This window comes from Mytilus californianus, unplaced genomic scaffold, assembly GCF_021869535.1.
Source record: "Mytilus californianus isolate M0D057914Y unplaced genomic scaffold, xbMytCali1.0.p SCAF_1, whole genome shotgun sequence".
NCBI lineage: Eukaryota > Metazoa > Mollusca > Bivalvia > Mytilida > Mytilidae > Mytilus > Mytilus californianus.
This window is the reverse complement of record NW_026262581.1, coordinates 111,037,647-111,050,788: the sequence shown is the minus strand read 5'-3', so window position 1 is coordinate 111,050,788 and position 13,142 is coordinate 111,037,647. Positions and strand designations below refer to the sequence as shown.

The 13,142-nt window shown below is 33.5% G+C and overlaps 1 protein-coding gene and 2 long non-coding RNA genes across 4 annotated transcripts in view; all 3 read right to left on the bottom strand.

Annotated features, from left to right (window-relative positions):
- LOC127730644 (laminin subunit alpha-2-like) overlaps positions 1-13,142 on the bottom strand; it is a 136,779-nt gene that overhangs the window by 41,829 nt on the left and 81,808 nt on the right. For both annotated transcript variants that reach the window (XM_052239146.1, XM_052239154.1), the window contains exons 21-29: positions 11,864-12,047; positions 11,310-11,449; positions 10,563-10,796; positions 6,660-6,800; positions 5,783-5,947; positions 3,481-3,633; positions 3,121-3,242; positions 1,127-1,385; positions 545-666 (exon numbers count right to left, since the gene is read on the bottom strand). In XM_052239146.1, coding sequence (XP_052095106.1) covers positions 545-666; positions 1,127-1,385; positions 3,121-3,242; positions 3,481-3,633; positions 5,783-5,947; positions 6,660-6,800; positions 10,563-10,796; positions 11,310-11,449; positions 11,864-12,047 — 1,520 coding nt within the window. The remainder of the gene's footprint in view (positions 1-544; positions 667-1,126; positions 1,386-3,120; positions 3,243-3,480; positions 3,634-5,782; positions 5,948-6,659; positions 6,801-10,562; positions 10,797-11,309; positions 11,450-11,863; positions 12,048-13,142) is intronic.
- LOC127730760 (uncharacterized) lies at positions 1,808-2,587 on the bottom strand. The gene is made up of 3 exons (XR_007995287.1): positions 2,562-2,587; positions 2,317-2,365; positions 1,808-1,875 (listed from the first exon to the last, which is right to left on the bottom strand). It is a non-coding gene; the product is annotated as an uncharacterized LOC127730760 (long non-coding RNA).
- LOC127730752 (uncharacterized) lies at positions 6,809-10,156 on the bottom strand. Its single transcript, XR_007995271.1, has 3 exons — positions 9,502-10,156; positions 7,471-8,297; positions 6,809-7,323 (listed from the first exon to the last, which is right to left on the bottom strand). It is a non-coding gene; the product is annotated as an uncharacterized LOC127730752 (long non-coding RNA).

Here is a 13,142-nt window from a genome sequence, read left to right as displayed (position 1 = left end):
TTTTAACATAATGTTTGTTATGACATATTACATATCTGACTCGAATATTTAGTTTGTTGTCGTCTGTGCTCTATGTTTCCTAGTCCTTAATTTGGTTGAAATTCAGACGATTTTGTCCAATTTCGCAAAAATCTGTTTATAACACAATTTGAGATTTAAAAATCAATGCTTTAAAATAAAACTTGGACAAAAATAGTTCGATTTAACTTTCTCACATGTCTTTTTATCAACTTAAAACATTTTTTATCTTGAAACATTGAACTTAATAATCTGGGTCAAATATAGCCCTTACCAAACTTATTCCTTTTCTTGTGAACCCAAGCCCTAACTTGATAAACTGTGACTGAATAAAAAAAGACCTGCTGAAAGGTGAATTGTTTAATATAATATTAAATGAAGCCTGACTTAATATGACTAATAGAACATATCTGTAATTAATTGTAACTATCTTAAATGAAGATCTATTTTTTTCTTTCGCACCAAAGGGGTTTAAGTTTACAGTTCTATATTTTCAACATGGTATTAAATGCTTTGTACATCTTACTTGTTATCTATGTGAGGACAAGCACATGGTTGACAGTCTGATGATGTTCCTCTTGTGGCATCACCATAGTAACCAGGAGCACAAAATTCACAGAACCTACCAACAGTACCATGTACACAATTCTGAAAAATAATTATGTGTAACAAACTGTTTTTATCAATATTTGTACGTTTTTGTAATACTATTTTTAAATTATGAAGCAAATCTGTATGAAAAAGTTATGTAAAATGTAAAAATCTGGAGTCAAATTTTACTTTAAAATGGCTTAATTATACATATTAAAAAATTAACTACTCTATTTTCATTTTAACTCTTTAAAAATTCTATAAGTGTACAAGAATTTGATCATAAAAGGGTTTCATACTACGGTCAAACCTGTATATTATAGTCACTCTCTGGACCAGCAAATAATGACCTTTTAAGAGATCTGTCTTTGGGAATTAAGGTTCAAAATGTATAGGTATTACTTCAGCAGGACAAGAAGAGGGAACTCTGCCAAGAAAGGTTTTAGCTTAATAGAGGTGACCTTTTCTAGCAGGTGTGACTGTATTACCATTATAATGATGTGACACTATACCATACCTGACATTGTCCTGTTTCTTTATCACATGTGATGGCGTGCCCATGACAGTCACATGGTTTTACTCCACCAATGACAACAAGAGGATCTGAAATCTCACCAGTAATATTGAATTGTATCCTATAGTACCCTTCAGATGGATCCTGACAAGACAATCCAGAGTATTTTATTGGACACTGACAGGTTTCTATACCATCGGCTGTTTTTCCTGAAGAAATCCCTGTGGCTAGAACTGCTACATCTAGTTTCACAGATGAAAGTCTATCAATAAATAAGACAGAAGGTTAAAATTACACTAAAAGATAGATCTGGAATCTGATCAATTGTTGACGCTTTACATTTTTATTGCATCTTGACAATTTTGGTGTTTATTGATATCATTCATAACTTCTGAAGATTGGAGTTGATTAATAGCTTGTCATAAAGTGTGTGAACTTGTGAAAGCCTGTATGGTAACTTGTAGATGTGTATTGGGAGTATTAGCTTGTTTAAGCCTGGATGGTAACCTGTAGATGTGTATTGGGAGTATTAGCTTGTTTAAGCCTGTATGGTAACCTGTAGATGTGTATTGGGAGTATTAGCTTGTTTAAGCCTGGATGGTAACCTGCAGATGTGTATTGGGAGTATTAGCTTGCTTATGCCTGTATGGTAACCTATAGATGTGTATTTGGAGTATTACCTTGTTTAAGCCTGGATGGTAACCTGAAGATGTGTATTGGGAGTATTAGCTTGTTTAAGCCTGTATGGTAACCTATAGATGTGTATTTGGAGTATTACCTTGTTTAAGCCTGTATGGTAACCTGTAGATGTGTATTTGGAGTATTAGCTTGTTTAAGCCTGTATGGTAACCTGTAGATGTGTATTTGGAGTATTAGCTTGTTTAAGCCTGTATGGTAACCTGTAGATGGGTATTGGGAGTATTAGCTTGTTTAAGCCTGGATGGTAACCTGTAGATGTGTATTGGGAGTATTAGCTTTTTTAAGCCTGGATGGTAACCTGTAGATGGGTATTGGGAGTATTAGCTTGTTCAAGCCTGGATGGTAACCTGTAGATGTGTATTGGGAGTATTAGCTTGTTTAAGCCTGTATGGTAACCTGTAGATGTGTATTGGGAGTATTAGCTTGTTTAAGCCTGGATGGTAACCTATAGATGTGTATTTGGAGTATTAACTTGTTCAAGCCTGGATGGTAACCTGTAGATGTGTATTGGGAGTATTAGCTTGTTTAAGCCTGTATGGTAACCTATAGATGTGTATTTGGAGTATTACCTTGTTTAAGCCTGTATGGTAACCTGTAGATGTGTATTTGGAGTATTACCTTGTTTAAGCCTGTATGGTAACCTGTAGATGTGTATTTGGAGTATTAGCTTGTTTAAGCCTGTATGGTAACCTGTAGATGGGTATTGGGAGTATTAGCTTGTTTAAGCCTGGATGGTAACCTGTAGATGTGTATTGGGAGTATTAGCTTGTTTAAGCCTGTATGGTAACCTGTAGATGGGTATTGGGAGTATTAGCTTGTTTAAGCCTGGATGGTAACCTGTAGATGTATATTGGGAGTATTAGCTTGTTTAAGCCTGTATGGTAACCTGTAGATGTGTATTGGGAGTATTAGCTTGTTTAAGCCTGGATGGTAACCTGTAGATGTGTTTTGGGAGTATTAGCTTGTTTAAGCCTGGATGTATTTTGGTTAACTTTAGTTCTGAGCCTACTTTCTTGTTGATGTTTATCCTTTCCTTCCTCTCCTTTTATTCATCATCCTGAATATGCATGAAATACTTCCTACTGGACATTATAAATCAAACAACAATCAATCTATCATTTGTATTTTTTAAACAATAAGAATTAGGTGCACTTTAGATAACACAGAACAAGTACTCTCTTTCCTAACACCTGTAAGTGCCCTAATCCACAAACATACATTAAACATACTATCAGCAGAAGGATTTGTACTTTATGTAATTCTACCAATAAGCAATTTCTATGTTAGAAAATACTTACGATAATGACTGAATATTTCTATTATGACTTGCAAAAAGTAGAATGTCTGTCACATTTTGTAATACAACCATAACTAATTTCCTTGTAGCAGTACCCTCAAAACCCAACACCTTCCAATAACTCTGAAAAAAACAAGGAGATAAACAGTAATAAAGTATTTGGTACATTTCAAAATTTCATGCAACTTACTGCCAAAGTCTTTTGTAAAATTTAACAAGAATATTTAACACATATTATGTTTAAACAATGTACATACATTAATTGAGTACTTCCATCTTTTCTGTGTATTTATTCATAAAAAAATACTGTACAATTAAGAACATAACATAATCAACTGGTAGCCTATAAATAAGACATTACCTCATGTAGTTTAACTCTATGTGTTTGTCCAGTAGTACCAGTGTGTAATAACTGAAATCCATTACCAACTATAACAATTTGTGGACTGATGGTAGAAACAGTCTGCTGTGTACTGGAAACAGTGTAACTCAAATAGCCATTGTATGATAAAGTCTGTAAAATATGTTTCATAAAACATTTAAGGTAGATCAGGTGTCTTTTTCTGAGTATACCTTCTTGGCATGTTGCAAAAATACTATTTTGGTTTAAAAATATTTTACCAAGTATCATTCAATGAACAACAAAAACATCTAAAACTTGAAATTTAAAGATTAAACTACCAAAAATTAAGTGTCCTTATTGCGAACCAAATGAAAGTCTTCCACAGAGTCGTCTGCTCTTGACCAGGGTATTTAACCTTTTGTCTATTCTCTTGTCCTATTGAATAAATACAATAGCTATTGTTCTCTGTGTAGTTTTTTCACTGGGACCTTTAAATTTCTTCTAGGAGAAATCTTTCACTCATTGATTAATTTACCTGACCAAAAAATTATCTTCTTTTTTGGGGGGAAATAGTTGTATACAATATTGTATTTAATCAATATCAATAATATATTTTCAATCTGTTCAATATAGACACTGATTTAATTATAAAAAGTTTATTTCTGACAAAATTTTTAGTATTGTTCCAATAATTTGCATGTTTTTGTTGTTGTTCAGTTATAGAATACATTTATCAAGACCTTAATTTAACACAATAATTTTCAAGTTTTTATGTCAAACACACAAAAAAAAGCATTTTTGACAGTTCAATTTTTTGTTCAGGTAAATTAATCAGTGAGTGATAGATTTCTCTTGGAAGAAATTTAATGGTCCCATCAAATAAACTACACAGAGAACAATAGCTATTGTATTTATTAGATGGGACAAAAGAACTTACAAAAGTTTAAATCGACAGGTAACTTACAGGTGAATCTGTGGAAAAGTATCATTGGGTTTGCAATAAGTATATTCAAATTTCAGCAAAAAATTCTTTTAAAATGAAGGGCAGATAATTATACTGAATTTGATAAGACAATTTGTGTTTTGGGGATTTTTTAAGAAAATAAGGCTGTGACCCCCTATTTCTATTTGAAATTTAGGAAGTATTTACGAAATGCAATTCTCAAGTTGAATTTAAACTATTACTTTTGTTTAATGTTTCCTCAATAAGGAAAAATTCAGTTTTCCCTATATAACCCATATAAAATAAGTGTGATTACGTAAATTGCAATGTTTTTTAACGAAAAAACCAGGACCATGACCGCCAGTTTATATATCGAAATTTGAAAGTACATTGAACCAGAAGTCTTTTACAGAAGTTTAAGAAAATTCTATCGTCGAACATATAGACACCCCAGCTACCTTAAATTCAGATTTAAAGAATTATTATAATTTATTCATATTTAGTGAAGAAAAAATGTCAGTCATAATACACCAATCTGAGTTGTTTTTTATGAATGAGTTTCAGTGGTTGACCCGAGCAACAGGTGTTAATGACCTCATTGAACAATCAGTTCTTACTGTGACATAATAACAGAAGCATTGTGACATCGGAAATATATGAAAAAGTGAATGAATTCAAAAGTCGTCTATACTGTGCAATTGCATATATATAATATGCTAAGAATGAAATAAGAATTGTAATAATTGCATTCATTTACTTGTTTCCAGAGTTTGTGGCCAAAGGTCAAATACTTAACTTTAAGTAAGAGCATACAGCTGCTTGGTAGAGTCCTTTTAATCTATAAGTTCCTTCTTTCATATGGGGTCATTGGTTTTTTTTTTGTATTTAATTTAAACTAGAAAAATGATGAACATAGTTATAAATTTAATTTTAACATTCAGAAACCCACTCCAAAATAAATGGAGAATGTGTCCATGGGACACAGATGATGCCCCCGCTTGCATATAACGTTATAAAGAGGCATAACTCAAGAACAGTAAAAGTGACACCACCCAAATTTGAACTTGATCTGAGTTTTGTGGTGATAAGCCTTGTGTATAAGTTTAATAACATTTGGTTGAGGCAATCTTAAGTTAGAGAACAGAAACGAAAAATCCAATAATTTTTCCAAATTTGAACTTGATCTGTGTTTTGTGATAATTAGCTTTGTGTATAAGCTTCATAACATTTGGTTGAGGCAAACTAAAGTTAGAGAACGGAAACCAATTTTGGGACGTACGGACAAACGAACAAACAGACAAGGGTAACACTTTATGCTCCCTCCTGTGACAGCAGGGGCATAAAAATGGAGTTGTTAGATTAACATTTACAACTCACCTTATCCCCAAGTGGTTCCTTTGCCAAACTCCAGTACAAAGCACCATCAGGCAATCTAGCAGGAAGTGAATTACCATGTGGGATGACATTGTAGAATTTATACTTCCTGGGTATAACAGTTGATACTCTGTTATCCACAAATACAGATCTGTCTGGAAAGGTCATCTGTAATAATATAGTCTCTTATTAAATGCATACTCAGAAATTTCAAAACATGCACATTGAAAAGGTCATCTGTAATAATATAGTCTCTTATTAAATGCATACTCCAAAATTTTAAAACATGCACATATCTATGATCTTTTCAAGTAGTCCAGATTGCTCTGTTTTCCCATTTGTTTTCCTACATTTATTTACTTTTACCATCTAAGCAAAACCATTTTTCTAATCTCAGAACTAGTAGATGGTTACAAATCAGTGCAGATTTCAAAAATTAAATACTTGTTAAATCATTTCATTTACTTCCTACTTCTAAGTAAATAGCTACAGTAAGATATTTTTCATCTGAAAACCCCTAAAAAATGTGATCAAATTGGAGGATCTAATTTCTATCACTGTAATAAAATGTCATAATAGTTTGGTCTAGAATGCAGCCTAAAATTGTACAGAAACTACACCCCTATACATGGTTTTCATAAAAATAAAACAAAGCTAAATTGCTAAACAGCCTGTTAAAAGAAATACATAACATGCCTTACAGTGTGAACTAAAAGTTAGGCAAAATGAAACACACTGACAAACAAAATACATCAATATATAGCAAGAAAATACTGTTTCTGTGAAAAAATGCCAAGTAATTATTTTTAAATACCTTTATGTTTTTACTTTAATATTTGTATTTACAAAATATTTATAAATAATATTTTACTTCACTCACCTGTGACCAAATATAATTAGCCTGGCGACATTGGGAAGATCTACCAAAACAAAAACATTCTGTACAGCCATAGGGATTCTCTGCATCAAAACTGAAGGTATTAGGTTTACACTGGGAACAATCTTTTCCTTCTACATTTTTCTGTAAAATATAAACAAGAGTGCACACACTGAAATGTCTCGCCTTCTTTACTAATCATTGATATTATGTTGATAGTCCTAAATATAAAGCTTTATTACAACTGTCACATAAACTTAACATTAACCAAGAAAACTAAACATTGACCAATGAACCATGAAAATGAGGTCAAGGTCAGATGAACCATGCCAAGCAGACATGTACAGTTAACAATTCTTCCATATAACAAATATAGTTGACCTATTGCTTATAGTTTAAGACCAAAACACAAAAACTTAACACTGAGCAATGAACTGTGAAAATGAGGTCAAGGTCATATAAAACCTGCGCGACTGACATAAAGATCATAAAATATTTCCTTACACCAAATAAAGTTGACCTATTGGATATAGTATTAGAAAAAAAGACCAAAACTCAAAAACTTACCTTTGACAACTGAACCATGAAAACGAGGTCAAGGTCAGATGACACCTGCCAGCTAGACATGTACACCTTACAATCATTCCATACACCAAATATAGTAGACCTATTGCATACAGTATAAGAAAAACAGACCAAAACACAAAAACTTAACTATAACCACTGAACCATGAAAACGAGGCCAAGGTCAGATGACACCTGCCAGCTAGACATGTACACCTTACAATCATTCCATACACCAAATATAGTAGACCTATTGCATACAGTATAAGAAAAACAGACCAAAACACAAAAACTTAACTATAACCACTGAACCATGAAAACGAGGTCAAGGTCAGATGACACCTGCCAGCTAGACATGTACACCTTACAATCATTCCATACACCAAATATAGTAGACCTATTGCATACAGTATAAGAAAAACAGACCAAAACACAAAAACTTAACTATAACCACTGAACCATGAAAATGAGGTCAAGGTCAGATGACACCTGCCAGCTAGACATGTACACCTTACAATCATTCCATACACCAAATATAGTAGACCTATTGCATACAGTATAAGAAAAACAGACCAAAACACAAAAACTTAACTATAGCCACTGAACCATGAAAACGAGGTCAAGGTCAGATGACACCTGCCAGCTAGACATGTACACCTTACAATCATTCCATACACCAAATATAGTAGACCTATTGCATACAGTATAAGAAAAACAGACCAAAACACAAAAACTTAACTATAACCACTGAACCATGAAAATGAGGTCAAGGTCAGATGACACCTGCCAGCTAGACATGTACACCTTACAATCATTCCATACACCAAATATAGTAGACCTATTGCATACAGTATAAGAAAAACAGACCAAAACACAAAAACTTAACTATAACCACTGAACCATGAAAATGAGGTCAAGGTCAGATGACACCTGCCAGCTAGACATGTACACCTTACAATCATTCCATACACCAAATATAGTAGACCTATTGCATACAGTATAAGAAAAACAGACCAAAACACAAAAACTTAACTATAACCACTGAACCATGAAAACGAGGTCAAGGTCAGATGACACCTGCCAGCTAGACATATACACCTTATAATCATTCCATACACCAAATATAGTAGACCTATTGCATACAGTATAAGAAAAACAGACCAAAACACAAAAACTTAACTATAACCACTGAACCATGAAAATGAGGTCAAGGTCAGATGACACCTGCCAGTTGGACATGTACACCTTACAGTCCTTCCATACACCGAATATACTAGACCTATTGCTTATAGTATCTGAGATATGGACTTGACCACCAAAACTTAACCTTGTTCACTGATCCATGAAATGAGGTCGAGGTCAAGTGAAAACTGTCTGACGGGCATAAGGACCTTGCAAGGTACGCACATACCAAATATAGTTATCCTACTACTTATAATAAGAGAGAATTTAACATTACATAAATTGTTAACTTTTTTTTCAAGTAGTCACTGAACCATGAAAATGAGGTCAAGGACATTGGACATGTGACTGACGGAAACTTCGTAACATGAGGCATCCATATACAAAGTATGAAGCCTCCAGGTCTTCCACCTTCTAAAATATAAAGCTTTTAAGAAGTGAGCTAACGCCGCCGCCGCCGCCGCCGCCGCCGCCGCCGCCGCCGGATCACTATCCCTATGTCGAGCTTTCTGCGACAAAAGTCGCAGGCTCGACAAAAAGCATGCTGATTGCAATACAGCCTTCTTACATAAAAACATATGTATTTTTTATTGTTGATAAATATGACTGGTCAAGCCAGTGTTAACTCTATGACAAACAAGAGTGCACACGCTGAAATGTCTCGCCTTCTTTACTAATCATTGATATTATGTTGATAGTCCTAAATATAAAGCTTTATTACAACTGTCACATAAACTTAACATTAACCAAGTAAACTAAACATTGACCAATGAACCATGAAAATGAGGTCAAGGTCAGATGAACCATGCTAGGCAGGCATGTACAGCTAACAATTCTTCCATACAACAAATATAGTTGACCTATTGCTTATAGTTTAAGAAAAACAGACGAAAACACAAAAACTTAACACTGAGCAATGAACCTTGAAAATGAGGTCAAGGTCAAATAAAACCTGCGTGACTGACATATAGATCATAAAATATTTCCATACACCAAATATAGTTGAACTATTGCATATAGTATTAGAAAAAAAGACCAAAACTCAAAAACTTAACTTTGACCACTGAACCATGAAAATGAGGTCAAGGTAAGTTGACACCTGCCAGCTAGACATGTACACCTTACAATCATTCCATACACCAAATATAGCTGACCTATTGCATGCAGTATTAGAAAAAAAGACCAAAACTCAAAAACTTAACTTTGACCACTGAACCATGAAAATGAGGTCAAGGTCAGATGACACCTGCCAACTAGACATGTACACCTTACAATCATTCCATACACCAAATATAGTAGACCTATTGCATACAGTATAAGAAAAACAGACCAAAACACAAAAACTTAACTATAACCACTGAACCATGAAAATGAGGTCAAGGTCAGATGACACCTGCCAGTTGGACATGTACACCTTACAGTCCTTCCATACACCGAATATACTAGACCTATTGCTTATAGTATCTGAGATATGGACTTGACCACGAAAACTTAACCTTGTTCACTGATCCATGAAATGAGGTCGAGGTCAAGTGAAAACTGTCTGACGGGCATGAGGACCTTGCAAGGTACGCACATACCAAATATAGTTATCCTATTACTTATAATAAGAGAGAATTTAACATTACAAAAAATCTGAACTTTTTTTTCAAGTAGTCACTGAACCATGAAAATGAGGTCAAGGACATTGGACATGTGACTGACGGAAACTTCGTAACATGAGGCATCCATATACAAAGTATGAAGCATCCAGGTCTTCCATCTTCTAAAATATAAAGCTTTTAAGAAGTTAGCTAACGCCGCCGCCGCCGCCGCCGCCGCCGGATCGCTATCCCTATGTCGAGCTTTCTGCGACAAAAGTCGCAGGCTCGACAATAAAAACTACCATAGATTGATAAACATTAAAAGGATTATAATATTTACTTGGATTCCATGAGTAGATAAAACACAATAAACACAACTTTTATATCACATTCTTCTTACACCTTCACTGCCCTGTGATTAAATGTACACTAACCAACTGTATTCCAGCTTTTTAAATGTTGTCATAATCACAGTATTCATCAAGTACTCATTTTCCAATGACATAGCCATGTCATTTCATGGACACTGACGGGTGGTCAAGTATTTTCATGATAAGAGTAAACATTTAACACTCACTTTACACTGACACTGTCCTGTCCTGTCATCACAATTACACTGACCCTCGGTGTTACAACTGGACAAATCAGTTCCATCAGCACTACATAAACACAATAAACATTGTGGATAACGGTAGAAACCATATAAACAACTATCACACTTGTTCCCTGTGAAATCTGGCAGACAGCGACATTTACCAGTGTTCAGATCACACTGCTGACTAACTGATGATCCACTCATACAGCCACATGGCTGAAAATTAAAAAAAAGAATTATTTTGATGCATAAAGAATTATTCAACAGATTAAAATATTTTTTGTCACTTTTTGAATTGCATTTGCTGAATATAAATTTCATGAATAGTTCATTGGCAATCTTTGTAAGTAAGTTCCCCTTGTTACATATGGACTCTATAAACTAATAGCCATAAGATTTCAATCTCTAAAGCATGAACATGTAGGTCATTGTGACATAATATTTGTGAGAGAACGTTATATACTCCCACAGAAGCATTCCTATACCAAGTCATATGACTATTGGGTTACTTGTCATATGAGAACTGCACTCAAACTTGGACAGATAAGTGATCACAACTACTATTTTAAGCAGCCCTATATTTCTTGGTCTGATATTTGTTTTCATGTAAACTGATAAATGTGTATTAAGACTGTACATGCTAAGAAGTTGGCATATCATGTAAAAGCATTTTTCTTCAAAGGATCATATTCCAAGTTGTCATAAAAACAGTGTGTACAGGAGCCTCACCTTACATCCCTTAACAGGATCATAATCCCAGCTGTTAGAAGCACACCTTTCACATTGCACACCTGTTGTGTATGGGGGACATACACATTCCCCAGTCAATGGATCACAGATATACCCTGGTTTGGTGCAAGGTTGACATCCTAAAAGTACAGTTTTAGTGAAAAATCAAGCATAAAACAACTAAAACCAGACATTTATTTATTTATCAAAAATCAGAATGTCTGTTATTCTATTTTCTGAGTATAATATCAGGCAACAAAGTACTGGTCTACTGTTTGATACATCTATGACATAGAGAGTAGATTTCAACCAATTTATTTATGCTTGTCTTTTTCTGCACCCATTAAATTGAGTTGTAACTTATCATCTGTTCAATCAAAATGTAGACATTTTACAGAAGTACAAGTGTTTTTTTTTTATTTTACATCAGTGAATAATCCTCATGATCATTCTCTTATATGTTATTGCAAAAATTATTTTACCCTAGAGAGGAAACACAGTGTATAATGTGCTATTTGTTTTTAAAAATTTCTAATAAGTCAATTAATATTTACTTCTGCATCCATACTGTGAGTATCCAAAATATCCAGGTAGACATCTGTCACATTTCTGTCCTCCAATACCAGGTCTACATGGACATTTACCTGTCCTCCTGTCACACTGTCTATACCTAGAACCAACAGGGCTACAGTCACATGGCTTACATCCACCACCTAGTGGTAAACCCCAATGATTGTCCTAAAATTATAAACAAGCACATTTCATTAAACAATATGAAGTTTGAATAAATACCACAATAAATGAAAAGAACTTTTAAGATCAAGAAATTGAACTCTTGTGGAAAGTTGTCTCATTGGCAATCATAGTTACTACATTTTCATATTTTCATATTAAATTTCAATTGCCATGTTTATATTAATTACCTTTGGCTTTGGAACTTCATCATTTTACTTGATTCCCTTAAAAATGTTATAAATCTTATTTCTAGCTGGTAAATTGGAAGTAAATTCATGATATGACATAAGGCTAATAAAAAAAGGAAATGGGAGATTCTGAATTTATTGTCTGGTTCTTTTTTCATGACAGGACATATCTATTACATTTGTACCCATCTATTTTAATAAAAAAAACTTAAGCTATCATACTACTGAATTCACAGATGTTTTCATAAGACAAGAATTTCACGCAATAATTTTAAAGCTACATGTACATCCAATTATATAAATATATTAACTTCTGTAACCACAAAATTGCAGTATAAATCTTATAATTTAAATGTTTTGGGCCATGTTTTAAATCTGTATACCTGATTACCAAAAGAATTTTTATATCAATGATTTTCTTAAAAAATAAATTAAAGAAATTAGATAAGTAAGCATGCAGTAAAGAAGACTGATGGGACTATTACATCAAAGAAAGTCAAGAGTAGAAAATGGTTTTTATCATTTCCCAAGAACTAAAGACAATGCTAGTTTTCAGACATTATCCAATTTCTTTAAAGTGTAAGGTAAAGAATGAGAATATGTTGTACCAGACCTGGTATTATTTGCAAGTTCTGTAAAAGTTTTGAAAAACTTACAACACTAAGGATGGCAAGATAACATATGAAAATAAGCTGAGAAAAATGTCAAAAAGTAAATCAGATGTTTATGCATATAGATATAAAATGCATATATTTTTGTAACTACATGTATAAATTTCCTAGCCACTACTTTTCCTGAAATTCATGCACTACATTATAAGGGTAAAGTCCAGCATATTTAGAAATAAAGAAACAAAGTGCTTAAAATGATATACAATCAAATATATTGGTAGTCATTGAGAACACAGATC